Genomic DNA, 18,552 nt, shown 5'->3' with positions numbered 1-18,552 from the left:
CACACACACACACAGACAGACTGCTAAACACACACACACACAGACAGACTGCTAAACACACACACACAGACAGACTGCTAAACACACACACACAGACAGACTGCTAAACACACACACACACAGACAGACTGCTAAACACACACACACACAGACAGACTGCTAAACACACACACACAGACAGACTGCTAAACACACACACACAGACAGACTGCTAAACACACACACACAGAGACTGCTAAACACACACACACAGAGACTGCTAAACACACACACACACACACACACAGACTGCTAAACACACACACACACACACACACAGACTGCTAAACACACACACACACACACAGACTGCTAAACACACACACACACACAGACTGCTAAACACACACACACACACACAGACTGCCGAGTACACACACACACACACACACACACAGAGTGCCGAGTACACACACACGCGCTCAGACTGCCGGCTACGCGCTCAGACTGCCGGCTACGCGCTCAGACTGCCGGCTACGCGCTCAGACTGCCGGCTACGCGCTCAGACTGCCGGCTACGCGCTCAGACTGCCGGCTACGCGCTCAGACTGCCGGCTACGCGCTCAGACTGCCGGCTACGCGCTCAGACTGCCGGCTACGCGCTCAGACTGCCGGCTACGCGCTCAGACTGCCGGCTACGCGCACGCGCTCGCACTCAGACTGGCGAGTACGCACAGGGGTGGGTGTGTGGGGTTCTATGTGGGGTTCGGTGTGAGGGGTTCTGTGTGGGTTGAGTGTGTGGGGGGTTCGGTGTGGGTTCGGTGTGGGTTGAGTGTGGGGGGTTCGGTGTGGGTTGAGTGTGGGGGGTTCGGTGTGGGTTGAGTGTGTGGGTTGAGTGTGTGGGGTTCTGTGTGGGTTGAGTGTGGGTTGAGTGGGGGGGGTTCTGTGTGGGTTGAGAGTGTGAGGAGGGGTGTGAGGGGTTCTGTGTGGGTTTAGTGTGTGGGGTTCGGTGTGGGTTGAGTGTGGGGGGTTCGGTGTGGGTTGAGTGTGGGGGGTTCGGTGTGGGTTGAGTGTGGGGGGTTCTGTGTGGGTTGAGTGTGTGGGGTTCTGTGTGGGTTGAGTGTGGGTTGAGTGGGGGGGGTTCTGTGTGGGTTGAGAGTGTGAGGAGGGGTGTGAGGGGTTCTGTGTGGGTTTAGTGTGTGGGGTTCGGTGTGGGTTGAGTGTGGGGGGTTCGGTGTGGGTTGAGTGTGGGGGGTTCGGTGTGGGTTGAGTGTGTGGGGTTCGGTGTGGGTTGAGTGTGGGGGGTTCGGTGTGGGTTGAGTGTGGGTTGAGTGTGGGGGGTTCTGTGTGGGTTGAGTGTGTGGGGTTCGGTGTGGGTTGAGTGTGAGGGGTTCTGTGTGGGTTTAGTGTGTGGGTTGAGTGTGGGGGGTTCGGTGTGGGTTGAGTGTGGGGGGTTCGGTGTGGGTTGAGTGTGGGGGGTTCGGTGTGGGTTGAGTGTGGGGGGTTCGGTGTGGGTTGAGTGTGGGGGGTTCTGTGTGGGGTGTGAGTGTGAGGAGGGGTGTGAGGGGTTCTGTGTGGGTTGAGTGTGTGGGGTTCGGTGTGGGTTGAGTGTGTGGGGTTCGGTGTGGGTTGAGTGTGGGGGGTTCGGTGTGGGTTGAGTGTGGGGGGTTCGGTGTGGGTTGAGTGTGGGGGGTTCTGTGTGGGTTGAGTGTGGGGGGTTCTGTGTGGGTTGAGTGTGGGGGGTTCTGTGTGGGTTGAGTGTGGGGGGTTCTGTGTGGGTTGAGTGTGGGGGGTTCTGTGTGGGTTGAGTGTGGGGGGTTCTGTGTGGGTTGAGTGTGGGGGGTTCTGTGTGGGGTGTGTTTGTGAGGGGGTCTGTGTGGGGTGTGTTTGTGAGGGGGTCTGTGTGGGGTGTGTTTGTGAGGTGGGGGGGAGGGGGAGGGTTCTGTCTGTGTGTGTGTACCCAATCATACAGCATGCTATTGTACCGTTGTAAATGTTAAAAGATGTACATGCAAGCTTCCTATGCCTTGTCTTACTGGTTGCAATCTGGTTCCATCTTTTTGTATTCCAGGAGATCCAGCAGATACGGATTACACTGCTGTCGGCTGTGCTGTCACAACAATCTCGTCTAATCTAACGGAAATGTCCCGAGGGGTGAAACTTCTTGCTGCACTCATGGAGGATGAAGGTGGCAATGGCAGACAACTCCTCCATGCAGCTAAAAACCTGGCCGGGGCAGTTTCTGAACTTCTTCAGACAGCTCAGCCAGCGAGCAGCAAGGTGGCTGACAAATAGTGAATACTTCCTTATGTATCTGTGCAATATATCAGGATAATATACCCTCTTTTATTTACTTCTATTTACACCCCTCTTCATGTTTTCCGAATATGTATTCCTTTACTCATATCATATGAGCCCGAGGGAAACTGGAGCCATAGCTCACTTGAAACAGGGATAATGAGTGGAAGACACCTTGTGCCATTGTGGATTTAATGTCTGCTTGTTGCAATTCCAATTTCTGTAAACTAACATAATTTTTTTCCTAATTTTGCTCAGCCGCGGCAGGTGCTACTTCAGGCTGCTGGCAATGTGGGACAAACCAGTGGGGAGCTACTGCAGCAGATTGGGGAATGTGACTCTGATCCAAGATTCCAGGTAAGCTTGTCAATCTGTCTACCTGTGATACTCATTTTATTATCTCTGTTTGCACTAAATAGGTGCAGCACTAATGTCTAGAAATTGCAACGCCTCATAGTCCTAGCTTCCTGTTAATGAAATGTTATACCTCCCCTCATAGTCCTAGCTTCCTGTTAATGAAATGTTATACCTCCCCTCATAGTCCTAGCTTCCTGTTAATGAAATGTTATACCTCCCCTCATAGTCCCAGCTTCCTGTTAATGAAATGTTATACCTCCCCTCATAGTCCCAGCTTCCTGTTAATGAAATGTTATACCTCCCCTCATAGTCCTAGCTTCCTGTTAATGAAATGTTATACCTCCCATCATAGTCCCAGCTTCCTGTTAATGAAATGTTATACCTCCCATCATAGTCCTAGCTTCCTGTTAATGAAATGTTATACCTCCCCTCATTGTCCTAGCTTCCTGTTAATGAAATGTTATACCTCCCCTCATAGTCCTAGCTTCCTGTTAATGAAATGTTATACCTCCCCTCATAGTCCTAGCTTCCTGTTAATGAAATGTTATACCTCCCCTCATAGTCCTAGCTTCCTGTTAATGAAATGTTATACCTCCCCTCATAGTCCTAGCTTCCTGTTAATGAAATGTTATACCTCCCCTCATAGTCCTAGCTTCCTGTTAATGAAATGTTATACCTCCCCTCATAGTCCTAGCTTCCTGTTAATTAAATGTTATAACTCCCATCATAGTCCTAGCTTCCTGTTAATACGATGTTATATATTCTCCCTCATATTTCCAGCTTCCTTTTAATACAATGTTATATCTCCCCTCATATTCCCAGCTTCCTGATAATACAATGTTATATCTCCTTAAAGCGGCACTATCATGCCGAATCCCGTTTTTTTTAACCCCCATCCCGCCTCCACTACATCCAATTGACCCCCTAGTCCCCCACAAATGCCCCTAAGCCCCCCACATTACCTATTTTTGAATCTTTATCTTCTGCCCCGATCTTTATTCAGGGTGCCGCCATCTTTGTGTGGGTAGGTGAAGTCCCTGTGGGACACGTCATCTACCCACACTACACAGACTGTGAGATTCCCGCACATGCCCAGTGAAACACCTGGACATGCGAACGGGAATTTCACCCATTCATTCATCAGACAGACGAATGAATGAAAAGAAAAAATGAAACGAACAAACTAACACTGTGTATCAATGTTCGTTTGTTTGTTCGGTTTATTACAAGGAGGGAGCTACCGGCGTGCAGCTCCCTCCTTGTAATATGTAACTATAGAAGCGGCAGGGAGCAGAGCTCCCCACCACTTCATAAGCCCCCCAGGTCCCCCCCTCACTCTATGGGGGGTCAATATGACCCCCATAATAGCACAAGGGAGATTAAAATCTCCCCAATGCCCCTACTCGCTATACCGCGAGTAGGGGCATGTCCACTAAACTCACTGCTCACTGTAAAAAAAAAAAATGGTAATAAGGGGGGGGGGGGGGGGACGACCTACTGTCCTCCCCCATGGCCCCTACCCCTGTGTGGTGGGTGGGGGCCCTAATAAAACAATAAGGGGGGGGACGACCTACTGTCCTCCCCCCCGGCCCCCACCCCTGCGCGGTGGGTGGGGGCCCTAATAAAACAATAAGGGGTGGACCTACTGTCCTCCCCCCTGGCACCCACCCCTGCGCGGTGGGTGGGGGCCCTAATAAAATAATAAGGGGGGGTGACCTACTGTCCTCCCCCCTGGCCCCCACCCCTGAGCGGTGGGTGGGGGCCCTAAATAAAGATAGGGGGGGGACCTACTGTCCTCCCCCCCGGCCCCCACCCCTTAGTGGTGGGTGGGGGCCCTAAATAAAGATATGGGGGGGGGGACCTACTGTCCTCCCCCCCCTGGCCCCCACCCCTGCACGGTGGGTGGGGGCCCTAATAAAATAATAAGGGGGGGGGACCTACTGTCCTCCCCCCTGGCCCCCACCCCTGAGCGGTGGGTGGGGGCCCTAAATAAAGATAGGGGGGGGACCTACTGTCCTCTCCCCTGGACCCCACCCCTGCGCGTTGGGTGGGGGCCCTAATAAAACAATAAGGGGGGGGGGACCTACTGTCCTCCCCCCCCTGGCCCCCACCCCTGCGCGGTGGGGGGGACCTACTGTCCTCCCCCCTGGCCCCCACCCCTGAGCGGTGGGTGGGGGCCCTAATTAAAGATAGGGGGGTCCTACTGTCCTCCCCCCCGGCCCCCACCCCTGAGCGGTGGGTGGGGGCCCTAAATAAAACAATAAGGGGGGGGACGACCTACTGTCCTCCCCCCCGGCCCCCACCCCTGCGCGGTGGGTGGGGGCCCTAATAAAACAATAAGGGGTGGACCTACTGTCCTCCCCCCTGGCACCCACCCCTGCGCGGTGGGTGGGGGCCCTAATAAAATAATAAGGGGGGGTGACCTACTGTCCTCCCCCCTGGCCCCCACCCCTGAGCGGTGGGTGGGGGCCCTAAATAAAGATAGGGGGGGGACCTACTGTCCTCCCCCCCGGCCCCCACCCCTTAGTGGTGGGTGGGGGCCCTAAATAAAGATATGGGGGGGGGGACCTACTGTCCTCCCCCCCCTGGCCCCCACCCCTGAGCGGTGGGTGGGGGCCCTAAATAAAGATAGGGGGGGGGGACCTACTGTCCTCTCCCCTGGACCCCACCCCTGCGCGTTGGGTGGGGGCCCTAATAAAATAATAAGGGGGGGGGACCTACTGTCCTCCCCCCTGGCCCCCACCCCTGAGCGGTGGGTGGGGGCCCTAAATAAAGATAGGGGGGGGGACTTACTGTCCTCTCCCCTGGACCCCACCCCTGCGCGTTGGGTGGGGGCCCTAATAAAACAATAAGGGGGGGGGACCTACTGTCCTCCCCCCCCTGGCCCCCACCCCTGCGCGGTGGGGGGGACCTACTGTCCTCCCCCCTGGCCCCCACCCCTGAGCGGTGGGTGGGGGCCCTAATTAAAGATAGGGGGGTCCTACTGTCCTCCCCCCCGGCCCCCACCCCTGAGCGGTGGGTGGGGGCCCTAAATAAAGATAGTGGGGGGGGACCTACTGTCCACCCCCTGGCCCCCACCCCTGCGCGGTGGGTGGGGGCCCTAATAAAATAATAAGGGGGGGACCTACTGTCCTCCCCCCTGGCCCCCACCCCTGAGCGGTGGGTGGGGGCCCTAAATAAAGATAGGGGGTGGGGGGGGAACTACTGTCTTCCCCCAGGCCCCCACCCCCTAGCGGTGGGTGAGGGCCCTAAATAAAGATAGGGGGGAACTACTGTCCTCTCCCCTGGACCCCACCTCTGCGCGGTGGGTGGGGGCCCTAATAAAACAATAAGGGGGGGGGGGGGATCTACTGTCCTCCCCCCTGGCCCCCACCCCTGCGCGGTGGGTGGGGGCCCTAAATAAAGATAGGGGGGGGACCTACTGTCCTCCCCCTGGCCCCCACCCCTGCGCGGTGGGTGGGGGCCCTAATAAAACAATAAGGGGGCGGGGAGACCTACTGTCCTCCCCACTGGCCCCCACCCCTGCGCGGTGGGTGGGGGCCCTAAATTAAGCCCCCCCCATCAAGGTGACTAGGGGTCCCAAGCCCCTAGTCACCCCCCCCCCCCCCCTCCCAAAAACATTCTATCCCCTACCTAGCCCCCTCACCCTAAAAATAGTGAAGGAGGAATAAAATAACTAACCTGTAAAAAAAAAAAAATTAAACTTACCATTTGATGTCTTATTTTTTCTAAATTCTTCTTTCTTCAGCCCCCAAAAAGGCCAAAAAAAAATCCATCATACCCGTTGCACTTTAAAAAAAAAAAAACAAGGGCAAAAAAAAAATTAATCCATGTTCACCCATGGAGGGCACGCCGCATACTGAGCTCCGCAGGTCAAGGCTTATAAAGCTTTGCCCCGCCCTGCAATTAGGCTTAGAACACTGATTGGTTGGTTTAAGCCAATCAGAGTGCTCTGTGTCATTTTACACAGCGTGGGAAAATTCCAAAGAACTTTCCCACGCTGTGTAAAATGACACAGAGCACTCTGATTGGGTGGCTTTCAAGCCATCCAGTCACAGTGCTCTGTGTCATTTTACAAGCGTGGGAAAGTTCTTTGGAATTTTCCCACGCTTGCAAAATGACACAGAGCACTCTGATTGGATGGATTTCAAGCCATCCAATCACAGTGCTCTGTGTCATTTTACACAGCGTGGGAAAGTTCTTTGGAATTTTCCCACGCTTGTAAAATGACACAGAGCACTCTGATTGGATGGATTTCAAGCCATCCAATCACAGTGCTCTGTGTCATTTTACACAGCGTGGGAAAGTTCTTTGGAATTTCCCCACGCTGTGTAAAATGACACAGAGCACTGTGATTGGATGGATTTCAAGCCATCCAATCAGAGTGCTCTGTGTCATTTTACACAGTGTGGGAAAGTTCTTTTGAATTTTCCCACACTGTGTAAAATGACACAGAGCACTCTGATTGGCTTAAACCAACCAATCAGAGTGTTCTAAGTCTAATTGCAGGGCGGGGCAAGGCTTTATAAGCCTTGACCCGCACTGTGGCGTGCCCTCCATGGGTGAACATGGATTAATTTTTTTTTTTTTTTTTTTTTAAAGTGCGACGGGTATGATGGATTTTTATTTGGCCTTTTGGGGGGATGAAAAAAGAAGAATTTAGAAAAAAAAAGACGTGAAATGGTATGTTTAATTTTTTTTTTTTTACAGATTAGTTATTTTATTCCCCCCTCACTATTTTTAGGGTGAGGGGGGTAGGTAGGGGATAGAATGTTTTGGGTGTGGGGGTGACTAGGGGCTTGGGACCCCATGTCACCTTGATGGGGGTTGGGGGGGAAGGGTTCATTTAGGTCCCCCACCCACCGCTCATTGGTGGGGGCCGGGGGGGAGGACAGGAGGTCCCCCCCCCTTATTGTTTCATTAGGGCGCCCGGGGGGGCAGGGGGGGAAGGACAGTAGGTCCCCCCCCCTTATTGTTTTATTAGGGCCCCCACCCACCGCGCAGGGGTGGGGGCCAGGGGGGAGGACAGTATGTGTCCCCCATCTTTAACCCCCACGCAGGGGGGTGGGTTTATTAGGTTTTTGTTTTTTTTACAGTGAGCAGCCACAGGCCACAGGCTGCTCACTGCTTACTAGACATGCCCCTACTCGCGGTATAGCATATTATTTACTAATACTAAGTAATCTTTACTTAGTATTAGTAAATTTGGCTGAAATACCAATTTAGGTCTTTCAGCCTTTTAGTAGATAGCTCCCTAATACCGTGGGAATTAGGGAGTTATCTACTAAGCGGCTGCAAGATGCAGCTGCGGCAATGAATAGGATCGGAGTTTCATTCATTAGAATGAAATTCCGATACGAACAAAGTACCGAATTGCATCCTAACACCAATGGAGAAACTATTCTCATTCTGTTAGGATGCAATTCGGCAGTTTTGCCGGCGTTCTGTCTAAGTGACAGGACGTTCGGCAATACTGACAGGAAGCATTGTGGGAACAGGGAGGAAAGCTAGGGATCATGGGAAAATTGCTCTGACCAGCGGAAATGAAGCACACTTTGCTCCTCCGCTGGTCAGAGCTGGTCAAGCGGAGGAATCCTCCATAAGGCAAAGAGTCCCTACTTTGTCTTTTGATTTTAAAGAAAACTAAAGAAGACAGGAAGAAAAGAATAACAGATCCTGAGAGAGGGGGAGAAGAGGAAGAGATTGAGGAAAGGTTAGTTCGGCATGACAGTGCCGCTTTAATATTCCTAGCTTCCTGTTAATACAATTTGTATATCCTCCCTAATATCCCCAGCTTCCTGATAATACAATTTATATATCCTCCTTAATATTCCCAGCTTCCTATTAATACCATGTTATATCTCCTTAATGTTATATCTCCTTAATATTCCCAGCTTCCTGATAATACAATGTAATTTATCCCTAATAGCCCCAGCTTCCTGATAATACAATGTTAAATCTCCCTAATATTTCCAGCTTCCTGATAATACAATTTATATATCCTCCTTAATATTCCCAGCTTCCTATTAATACTATGTTATATCTCCTTAATGTTATATCTTCTTAATATTCCTAGCTTCCTGTTAATACAATTTGTATATCCTCCTTAATATCCCCAGCTTCCTGTTAATACCATTTTATATCTCCTTAATATTCCTAGTTTCCTGTTAATACAATGTTATATCTCCCTTATATTCATAGCTTCCTGTTAATACAATGTTATATCTTCCTTATATTCATAGCTTCCTGTTAATACAATGTTATATCTCCCTTATATTCATAGCTTCCTGTTAATACAATGCTATATCTTCCTTATATTCATAGCTTCCTGTTAATACAATGTTATATCTCCTTTATATTCATAGCTTCCTGTTAATACAATGCTATATCTCCCTTATATTCATAGCTTCCTGTTAATACAATGCTATATCTTCCTTATATTCATAGCTTCCTGTTAATACAATGTTATATCTCCCTTATATTCATAGCTTCCTGTTAATACAATGCTATATCTCCCCTCATATCCCCAGCTTCCTGTTAATACCATGTTATATCTTCTTAATATTCCTAGCTTCCTGTAAATACAATGTTATATCTCCCCTCATATTCCCAGCTTCCTGTTAATACAATGTTATATCTCCCCTCATATTCCTAGCTTCCTGTTAATACCATTTTATATCTCATTAATATCCCCAGCTTCCTGTTAATACCATGTTATATCTTCTTAATATTCCTAGCTTCCTGTTAATACAATGCTATATCTCCCCTCATATTCCCAGCTTCCTGTTAATACCGTTTTATATCTCCTTAATATTCCTAGCTTCCTGTTAATGCCATGTTATATCTCCCTTATATTCATAGCTTCCTGCTATTACAATGTTATATTCCCCTTATATTCCTAGCTTCCTGTTAATACAATGTTATATCTCCCTTATATTCATAGCTTCCTGCTATTACAATGTTATATTCCCCTTATATTCATAGCTTCCTGTTAATACAATGTTATATCTCCTTTATATTCATAGCTTCCTGTTAATACAATGCTATATCTCCCTTATATTCATAGCTTCCTGTTAATACAATGCTATATCTCCCCTCAAATCCCCAGCTTCCTGTTAATACCATGTTATATCTTCTTAATATTCCTAGCTTCCTGTAAATACAATGTTATATATCCCCCTCATATTCCCAGCTTCCTGTTAATACAATGTTATATCTCCCCTCATATTCCCAGCTTCCTGTTAATACCATTTTATAGCTCCTTAATATTCATAGCTTCCTGTTAATACCATGTTATATCTTCTTAATATTCTTAGCTTCCTGTAAATACAATGTTATATCTCCCCTCATATTCCCAGCTTCCTGTTAATACAATGTTATATCTCCCCTCATATTCCCAGCTTCCTGTTAATACCATTTTATAGCTCCTTAATATTCATAGCTTCCTGTTAATACCATGTTATATCTTCTTAATATTCTTAGCTTCCTGTAAATACAATGTTATATCTCCCCTCATATCCCCAGCTTCCTGTTAATACCATTTAAATATCCTTAATATTCCTAGCTTCCCGTTAATACCATGTTATATCTCCCTTATATTCATAGCTTCCTGCTATTACAATGTTATATTCCCCTTATATTCATAGCTTCCTGTTAATACAATGTTATATCTCCCTTATATTCATAGCTTCCTGTTAATACAATGCTATATCTCCCCTCATATTCCTAGCTTCCTGTTAATACCATTTTATATCTCCTTAATATCCCCAGCTTCCTGTTAATATCATGTTATATCTTCTTAATATTCCTAGCTTCCTGTTAATACAATGTTATATCTCCCCTCATATTCCTAGCTTCCTGTTAATACCATTTTATATCTCCTTAATATCCCCAGCTTCCTGTTAATATCATGTTATATCTTCTTAATATTCCTAGCTTCCTGTTAATACCATGTTATATCTTCTTAATATTCCTAGCTTCCTGTTAATACCATGTTATATCTTCTTAATATTCCTAGCTTCCTGTTAATACAATGCTATATCTCCCCTCAAATCCCCAGCTTCCTGTTAATACCATGTTATATCTCCCCTCATATTCCCAGCTTCCTGTTAATACCATGTTATATCTTCTTAATATCCCCAGCTTCCTGTTAATACAATGTTATATCTTCTTAATATTCCTAGCTTCCTGTTAATACAATGCTATATCTCCCCTCAAATCCCCAGCTTCCTGTTAATACCATGTTATATCTCCCCTCATATTCCCAGCTTCCTGTTAATATAATGTTATATCTCCCCTCATATTCCCAGCTTCCTGTTAATACCATGTTATATCTTCTTAATATTCCAAGCTTCCTGTTAATACCATGTTATATCTTCTTAATATTCCAAGCTTCCTGTTAATACCATGTTATATCTTCTTAATATCCCCAGCTTCCTGTTAATACCATGTTATATCTTCTTAATATTCCTAGCTTCCTGTTAATACCATGTTATATCTCCCTTATATTCATAGCTTCCTGCTATTACAATGTTATATTCCCCTTATATTCATAGCTTCCTGTTAATACAATTTACTGTGTTTACCCTCTGTAATCACAGCATCTGGTTAATACATTGTTATAGTTAACCCCCCCTCCCCACTCTCCGTTAACTACTTCTTGTGGATCCCACAGATTTCTGCAGCGAGAGCCTCTCGAACTGTTACCATGTTATCTGTGCAGAAGACGGTAACGGGGGTCGGGTAGAGGATTTTCCTTTTCCGTCTATCACATGTGGTGTTGGGTTTTGGCTGTAATCATTGATATTAAGGGGACACTCCAGGGTGGGTTTAATAAACTTATTTTCCCTCCAATAAATATAATTAAGAAAAAAGTACTTGGCCAAGAATGTACATCACTTCCTGTTGGACATTGCTGAGAGCTATTTCTTCTTCAGTGATTTTCTGGGATAGGAATGGCCCGGTAGAAAGGGTTTAACATTCATTGTTGATCTGTATGTACGCGCCCAGCCGGCTGCTGTTAATTCTTAATGGTAATTAAATTAATAGTAGTCACTCCTGTGAGGTAGTCTCTGAACAGCAGTAAGTGTGTCTGTGTAGGCTTTATAGAAATCCTATAGGAGGGATCCACTTCCTGCTGTAGACAAACCTTTCTCTGCTTGTGTTTCATCCTCTCCGCTAATGTCAGATGGACCTTGTATGCCTGGAGTGTCCCTTTACTGGTTCCTATAGTGATATTCTTATATCTCTGATTTTGGGGGGCTCATTTTAGATCTTATTGTCTTCTAATGTCGCCTGCAGGGTTCTGGGTTTTAATTGACACTCTGAGATTTTCCTTTCCCCAGTACCTCACTGATTATACCCTCTCCATTGATATTTATGATCTTTTCTTCCTTGTGCTGGATCTCAATACCTGGGTGCAGCCATTTTGTTCTCCTCTGTCCATTATGCCTTTAGTGGGATTGATTTTACTGATGGATTGTGGGTAAATCTGATTGGTAACTGAAACATAACCTTGGTTTAAACCCCGCCCACTGTGAAATATTGTCAATATGGCTATAAAATGTAAAGGAAAGTTGTTCTACTATAAAAGCTAGAGCGCTCTGGAAAAATAAAAATAGATTTATACACATGGAGCTGAATAGCAGCGGATTAGATTTGCTTTAATGAATTGAAGATTATGCTAGCTTTAGTGTACTAATAATAATCTTAATTTTAATAAGGACAGGAGGCAAGTATTTTGCATTAACTCTCTTTACTAAACTCCATAGCAGTAAAGAAAAACGTAAAGAGTAACAATAAATCAATGAGCAGCATAGGGTATATAAGGGTCATTCTGCTTGTACACTTCCTCTTTCTTTAAGCGACATCTTGACCGAACTTGAAAGAACCCGAAACCAAAACGAAAGTAACGGAGATGTCTTCCAAGAAACGCTGAGCTTGAAGAAACTCCGAACAGTGGAATCAGGACCAAGAATCAAACTAAATCCTCAAACGAAATCCTTCCCAGACGGTATCCAGTGGAGGTCCTGAAGAGGGTAACACTGAAAGGAGAGTATAAAATAGGTTAGGTACTTTATCAGCATGCAGGTGAGCCTTTATCAGCATGCTTTCCAATAAGAAATCAATACAGAGATATGGCAAAAATTAGTACACAATAAAAAACGTTCCCCTGAAACTATGATGTCAGGACCTTATGATGAAAGCCAAGTGTTGACCAGACTAGACCACTACCTAATAAGGTTGGAAACATAGTGACATAAACAGAAATATCAACCTCCGTCACCTCGATCCACTCCCCCGAGGTGTCAGGGGAGGGAACAAAAGGGAGGGAAAATACTCGCCTCCTGTCCTTATTAAAATTAAGATTATTAGTACACTAAAGCTAGCATAATCTTCAATTTTATAACATGACAGGAGGCTTCCTATTTTGCACTTTTGACGCTATATGAGAGAAATCCCAGCAGAAGGAGGAGAGCGGAAGTAGAAGGTGCGAAAGGTAGATTCTCTAGACCAATCCGCCGCCCGAAGGATATCCGACAAAGACGCCCCCGCTAGGAAGGCGGAGGAGGCTGCCGCCCCGCGTACCCGCGAGAGAGAGGATCCATGGAGCTAGCGTGGTGGTTAAGACCCGGAGCGTGGGGGCGAACGTAGGACATCAGGAGTTGACCCGACGCCGAGTTACGAAGAGGGGAGGTAACCGTGACATATCTGTGAAGAGTAGATACCACGCAGAGCTGCGGGTCGTCCGGGAAAAAAGGGGTAAAAAAACGAAGATGAATCGGTACGACGGGAGATCCGGAATGTGACCCCATCGGGGGCAACATTGAAGGCGTCGAAGGCCCGCACGTCCGACACACGACGGAAGGACACCAGGCAAAGCAGGAATGCGAATTTAGCTGATAATTGTCGAAGAGACAATTGTTCGTTAGGGTGCCAATCTCGGAAAAAACTGAGAACTAGCCCGACGTCCCAGATGTGGGTGTACTTGGGGGTCGGAGGACGGCGCAGCCGCATACCGTGGAGAAGGCGACAGACCAGAGGGTCTTTGCCAACTGGGAGGTCCCCGACGGGGCTGTGGGCCGCCGAAATCGCCGAGCGAACGACGTTAACGGAGCGGTAGGAGCGACCCGACGAAAACAAAGACTAAAGAAAGTTGAGTCATGGGAATAGGTGCTGTAAAGGGATCGGAGTTCCCGTTCCACGCACCAAGTAGACCAGGAGATCCAAGCTGAAAGGTAGCATCGTCTAGTTCCAGGAGCCCAGGAGTCCCATAAGAGGTCCCTAGTAGCCTGCGATAGTCCGCTGACTTGCAAGGAACCCCTGAAAGAGTCCAAGCCACAAGAGGTAGACAGTCTTCCAAGAGTAGAGTGTGAAGATTCTCTTTGGGATCCGGGAGTAGGGGGTGCTTGCATGAGGAGGCCAGGAGATCCGGGAACCAAGGTAAGGGGTGTTATGAGGATCAGTGTCACTCGTTGCATCCGGATCTGGTGCAGTGTACTCGCAATCATGGAGAATGGGGGAAAAGCGTAGGCCCCGGTGGTCGGCCAACGTTGGAGAAATGCGTCCGTCGCTTTGCTCTCCGGGTCCTGGAGCCCGCTGAAGAACTCCGGGGTCTGATGTTTGTTGCGGGAGGCAAACAGGTCCAGGTGAAAAGGACCTCTCCGGGCTGCGATGGTCCGGAACACTCTCGTGTCTAGTTTCTAGTCGCTGGCGTCCCTCCAATGACGGGAGAACCAGTCCGATGTGAGATTGATCTCTCCGGGGAGATATTCGGCCTGGAGTGCAATGTTGCGGGGGAGACAAAAGTCGAAGATGTCCTTCGTGATGTCCGACAGGAGGCGGGAGCGTGCACCCCCCAGGCGATTGATATATCGGACTGCGGAGACATTGTCCATGCGGAGGAGGATGCAGCAATTGGATTTCTCCCGAGCCAGGCTGCGGATCGCGAAGGATCCCGGCAGGAGTTCTAGGCAGTTTATGTGCATGGAGAGCTCCTGCGATGTCCATGTTCCCCCTGTGGAAGCGGCCTCGCTGGTAGCGCCCCAGCCCCACAAGCTGGCGTTGGACTCCAGTATAAAATCCGGGGAATCTCCGAATATGGCCCTGCCGTTCCAGGCCTGCATGCTGTCCAGCCACCATGACAGTTCTTCGCGAACCTCCGCCGTCACTGGGACGGGTTGATCGTATGTGGGCCTGCGGCGCAGGAATCTTGTTTTGAGGCGTTGCATGGCCCTGTAATGAAGGGGGCCCGAGAATATGTCCTGGATGGAGGCGGAGAGGAGTCCCACGATTCTGGCCAAGTTGCGTAACGGGATGGAGTCGCAACGAAGTACTCTGCAGATTTCCTTGCGAATAGACAAGATCTTTGAGGATGGCAGTCTCAGAGTGCATGATGTGGAGTCGATGTCGAAGCCCAGGAATTGCATCGTCTGAGAGTGAATCAATTCCGACTTTTGTCGATTCACTACGAACCCCAGAGATTCCAGCAGTGTCACTGCGAGATAAGTGTGTTGACGTAGCCTGGTCTTCTCGGAGCAGAAGAGAAGGATGTCGTCCAAGTAAATGATGCACCGGACGCCCCTGGACCGTAGATGGGCAACCACTGGTTTCAGGAGTTTGGTGAAACCCCATGGGGCCGAGCTGAGGCCGAAAGGGAGGCAGGTGAATTGCCAGGGACAGCCGTGCCAAAGGAATCGAAGAAGAGGTCGATAGTGTGGATGTACTGGGACCGATAGGTATGCATCCTTTAGGTCGAGTCTGGTAAACCAATCGTTGCTCTGTAGGAGATCTCGTAGAAGATGGATGCCCTCCATCTTGAAGTGGCGGTACACCACGTATGCGTTGAGGTCGCGCAGGTTGATGACAGGGCGGAATTCTCCTGTCTTTTTGCGGACCAGAAAGATATTGCTGAAAAAACCTCCAAAGCCGTGGGCCGGCTGTATGGCTCCCTTGTCCCGCAGATTGCTCAGTTCCATATCGACGAGCTTGTGGTCGTGAGATGACAGATTGGGCGCGGGGGTTGCGCCTGAACGGGGTTTCCCACCAGGTCTATGATGTAGCCCTGTACTGTTTGTAGAATCCACCTGTCTGACGACCGGGCGGCCCAGTTCTGGAAAGAAAGGGAAAGGCCCGCAGAACGGGTGCATGGTAAGAGAGGAGGAATAAGATAGCCTACCTGTAGCAAATCGGGAACATCCTCGACCACGTGGTCCACGGCCTCTGTCCGAGCCTCTGGAGTAGGCGGGTGGTTGCCTGTAATCCCTGGTAGGGTAGAATGGTGTCGGTTGGGTGCGGGGGCCTGAAGGCCAGAACCGGCTGGTGGCACGGCCCCGTTGCCGACCAGCCCTTCCAAAAAACCCTCTCACGGGGTTGCCTCGGAAAACTCGGCGCATAGAGGATTGCGCTTTATTAAATGAGGTAAACACATTTACGTGTTTGTTGAGTTCTTTGAGGAAAGGTTCGCCAAACAGTTTCCCTTGTGCCTGGGGCCCAATCTCCTTTGTGCCAAGCTCTGCCAATTTACCGTTAATATGGTATAGCGCTGCTTTTCGTCTCTCAGAAGAGAGCGTAACATTTGTGTTTCCAATGAAACAAAAGCATCGTTGTGCCCACTCACGAATGTCATGTGCCCATTCTCTGATACTGTCGGCAGAAAAAGTCGGCCTTGGCATAGGCATCGTCCGCCAGGTACATGATGCGGGCAAGGGGGCCAACAGAATCCAGCAGGTTGTCTTGAGCACCTCATAGTCCCTTTTCAATCCCTCTGCGAGGGTCTCGTCCGCTCCGCATCATGAAGGTCGTCATGACCTTATCAAACTCAGGGGTTTGAGCCAACTTGTCCGGAAGGTGAAAGACGTGGGCATTCCGACCTAAGCCGACTGCGTACCTCTTTGTCTAGAGGTTTGCGGAGCCACAGGTGCATGAACCTGGAGAGGTGCTCCGGTGGTGCATGTTGCGAGGGTCAAACATAGCCTGACCCGAAGGGTCTAATATGGTGTCTGAGTCCAGTCCGGTCTGCTTGCCACTCATCTAGAACTGACATGGAGTGTGACAGCTCTTGGTCTTCGTCTGAAGAGTGATCCCGACACGGGGCCGGGGTACTGATTTTGGAGAGCTTGTTTTGTTTGGCAGGCGCCTTACCCTTAGTTGGCTTGGGAGTAGTGCCCTCGCCTCTCCCGTGGCGTTTGCTGGGACGGGAGTCCTCTCTGGCATGGTAGTCCGAGATCTCACAGTCTGAGTCGTGGCGTGGGCAGGGCTTGGGCAAGTCAGCAGCCGTAGCTTGCACTTTGGAAAGTGCTTTCTCCACAGAAGCAGCGACAGCTGCATTGATCATAGCTTGGAAGTCCACAGGGGTATTCTGGGAGTCTTCCATGGTATACGGTAGGCTTGTGAAACACGTCACTGATAGGCACTTATAGTAATGGCACCCAGGTCTCATGTATATGGTGTAAGGCTGAGGGTCAGTAGATGTAGTGGTTATGGTGGATGACCACTCCTTCCAGATAAAACCCCAGCAGGGTATAGTTGGGGACCTTATTAAAACTGGGGCTCACCCAGTTAGAGAGGACTGCAAAGGCTAGTCTCCCAATAAGCAGCGTGGTACTGAAGTACTTATAATGGGGGCTCACCCCGGTTGCACAGGGTTGGCACCCATAAGTGCAGGCCACAAATATACAGGCAACAGCACTGACCTGACTGACCCAGCCAATGGAATGCAGTAATCTTCTGGTGGAGTAGCAGGTACAGAAGCACAGTATATCCAGGTAAGTAGAAATAATTCTAACAGGAACTGAAGGAGCCTTCAATGGCAGGAGCAGGTGCAGGTAAGTATAATAGGAAATAGGTATTCTGCACACTGAGAGAGGTAGTTACCACTAACCCACAGGGTATAGGAGGGAATGCAGTCCGTTAGAGGCACACACGCGGTAAAACCTAAGATGGCCGCATGGATCCCGCGAGATTCGCGATCCAAAATGGCCGCCGCGCGTGTAGGCCGCAAGCCGGGGACTAAATTTAGCCCGGTCGCGGGAGAATAAGGCCGGCGCGAGCGGTCGCGGCCGATGGAGAGGATGCCCAGGAGGGGCTAAAAGGTTCTAGGGCAGGAGGGGGAAGCTGGGGGGGGACCACTAGAGGGGAAGTGAGAGTCCCAGGGCCGGTCAGGGGGAGAGTGAGGGGAAGGGAACCCCTCTACAGACCCAGATAAAGCCCCACTGCCCAAAGGAGGAGAAACTAAACAAAGCTACTATCTATAAAGTATATATAAAATATATAAAGGTATATAACAGAAAAAGTATATAATAGCATAATACAATAAATGTAAAAAAGGGCTCTGGGAGAGCCAAAAGTCTGACCTGACTGCGATGGAGCAGTAAAGAAAGAGGAAATGTACAAGCAGCATGACCCTTATATACCCTATGCTGCTCATTGATTTATTGTTACTCTTTGTTTTTCTTTACTGCTATGGAGTTTAGTAAAGAGAGTTAATGCAAAATAGGAAGCCTCCTGTCATGTTATAAAATTGTAGGTCATGCGCCTGCAGTCTCACTGCTCAATCTTAAACCGCTTTGATTGCAGCTTTAGTCACACCTTCCTGCAATGACTCACACGGTCTTCACACTTCCTGAGTTTTCATCTTCTGCCCTACAACAGCTTCATGTATGTAATTAAAATTCCATTAACTCAGGAAATAAGCCATTCTAAAGTAAACACACTGTGTTGTAAATTAAATTGATATGATAAATTAAATCATTGCTTTAATGCAATAGTTCAGTCACAGCCAGAGGTGTGACTAGGTCTGTATAAACAGAAACAAAATGATTTAACTCCTCAATGGCAGATAATTGAGCAGTGAGACTGCAGGGGCATGATCTATACACCAACACTGCTTATTTAGGATAATATTGTTTAGTTGCTAAGG

The 18,552-nt window shown here is 48.6% G+C and overlaps 1 protein-coding gene across 2 annotated transcripts in view; it reads left to right on the top strand.

Annotated features, from left to right (window-relative positions):
* Positions 1-18,552, top strand: part of LOC134610544 (talin-1) — a 180,134-nt gene that overhangs the window by 92,813 nt on the left and 68,769 nt on the right. Inside the window, exons 17-19 of one of the 2 annotated variants that reach the window (XM_063453510.1) lie at positions 2,050-2,258; positions 2,535-2,633; positions 11,308-11,361. In XM_063453510.1, coding sequence (XP_063309580.1) covers positions 2,050-2,258; positions 2,535-2,633; positions 11,308-11,361 — 362 coding nt within the window. The remainder of the gene's footprint in view (positions 1-2,049; positions 2,259-2,534; positions 2,634-11,307; positions 11,362-18,552) is intronic. The other variant, XM_063453511.1, reaches the window with a different exon arrangement.

This window comes from Pelobates fuscus, chromosome 5 (genome assembly GCF_036172605.1).
Source record: "Pelobates fuscus isolate aPelFus1 chromosome 5, aPelFus1.pri, whole genome shotgun sequence".
NCBI lineage: Eukaryota > Metazoa > Chordata > Amphibia > Anura > Pelobatidae > Pelobates > Pelobates fuscus.
The sequence above is the reverse complement of the archived record's forward strand: the minus strand, read 5'-3'. Positions and strand labels throughout refer to the sequence as shown.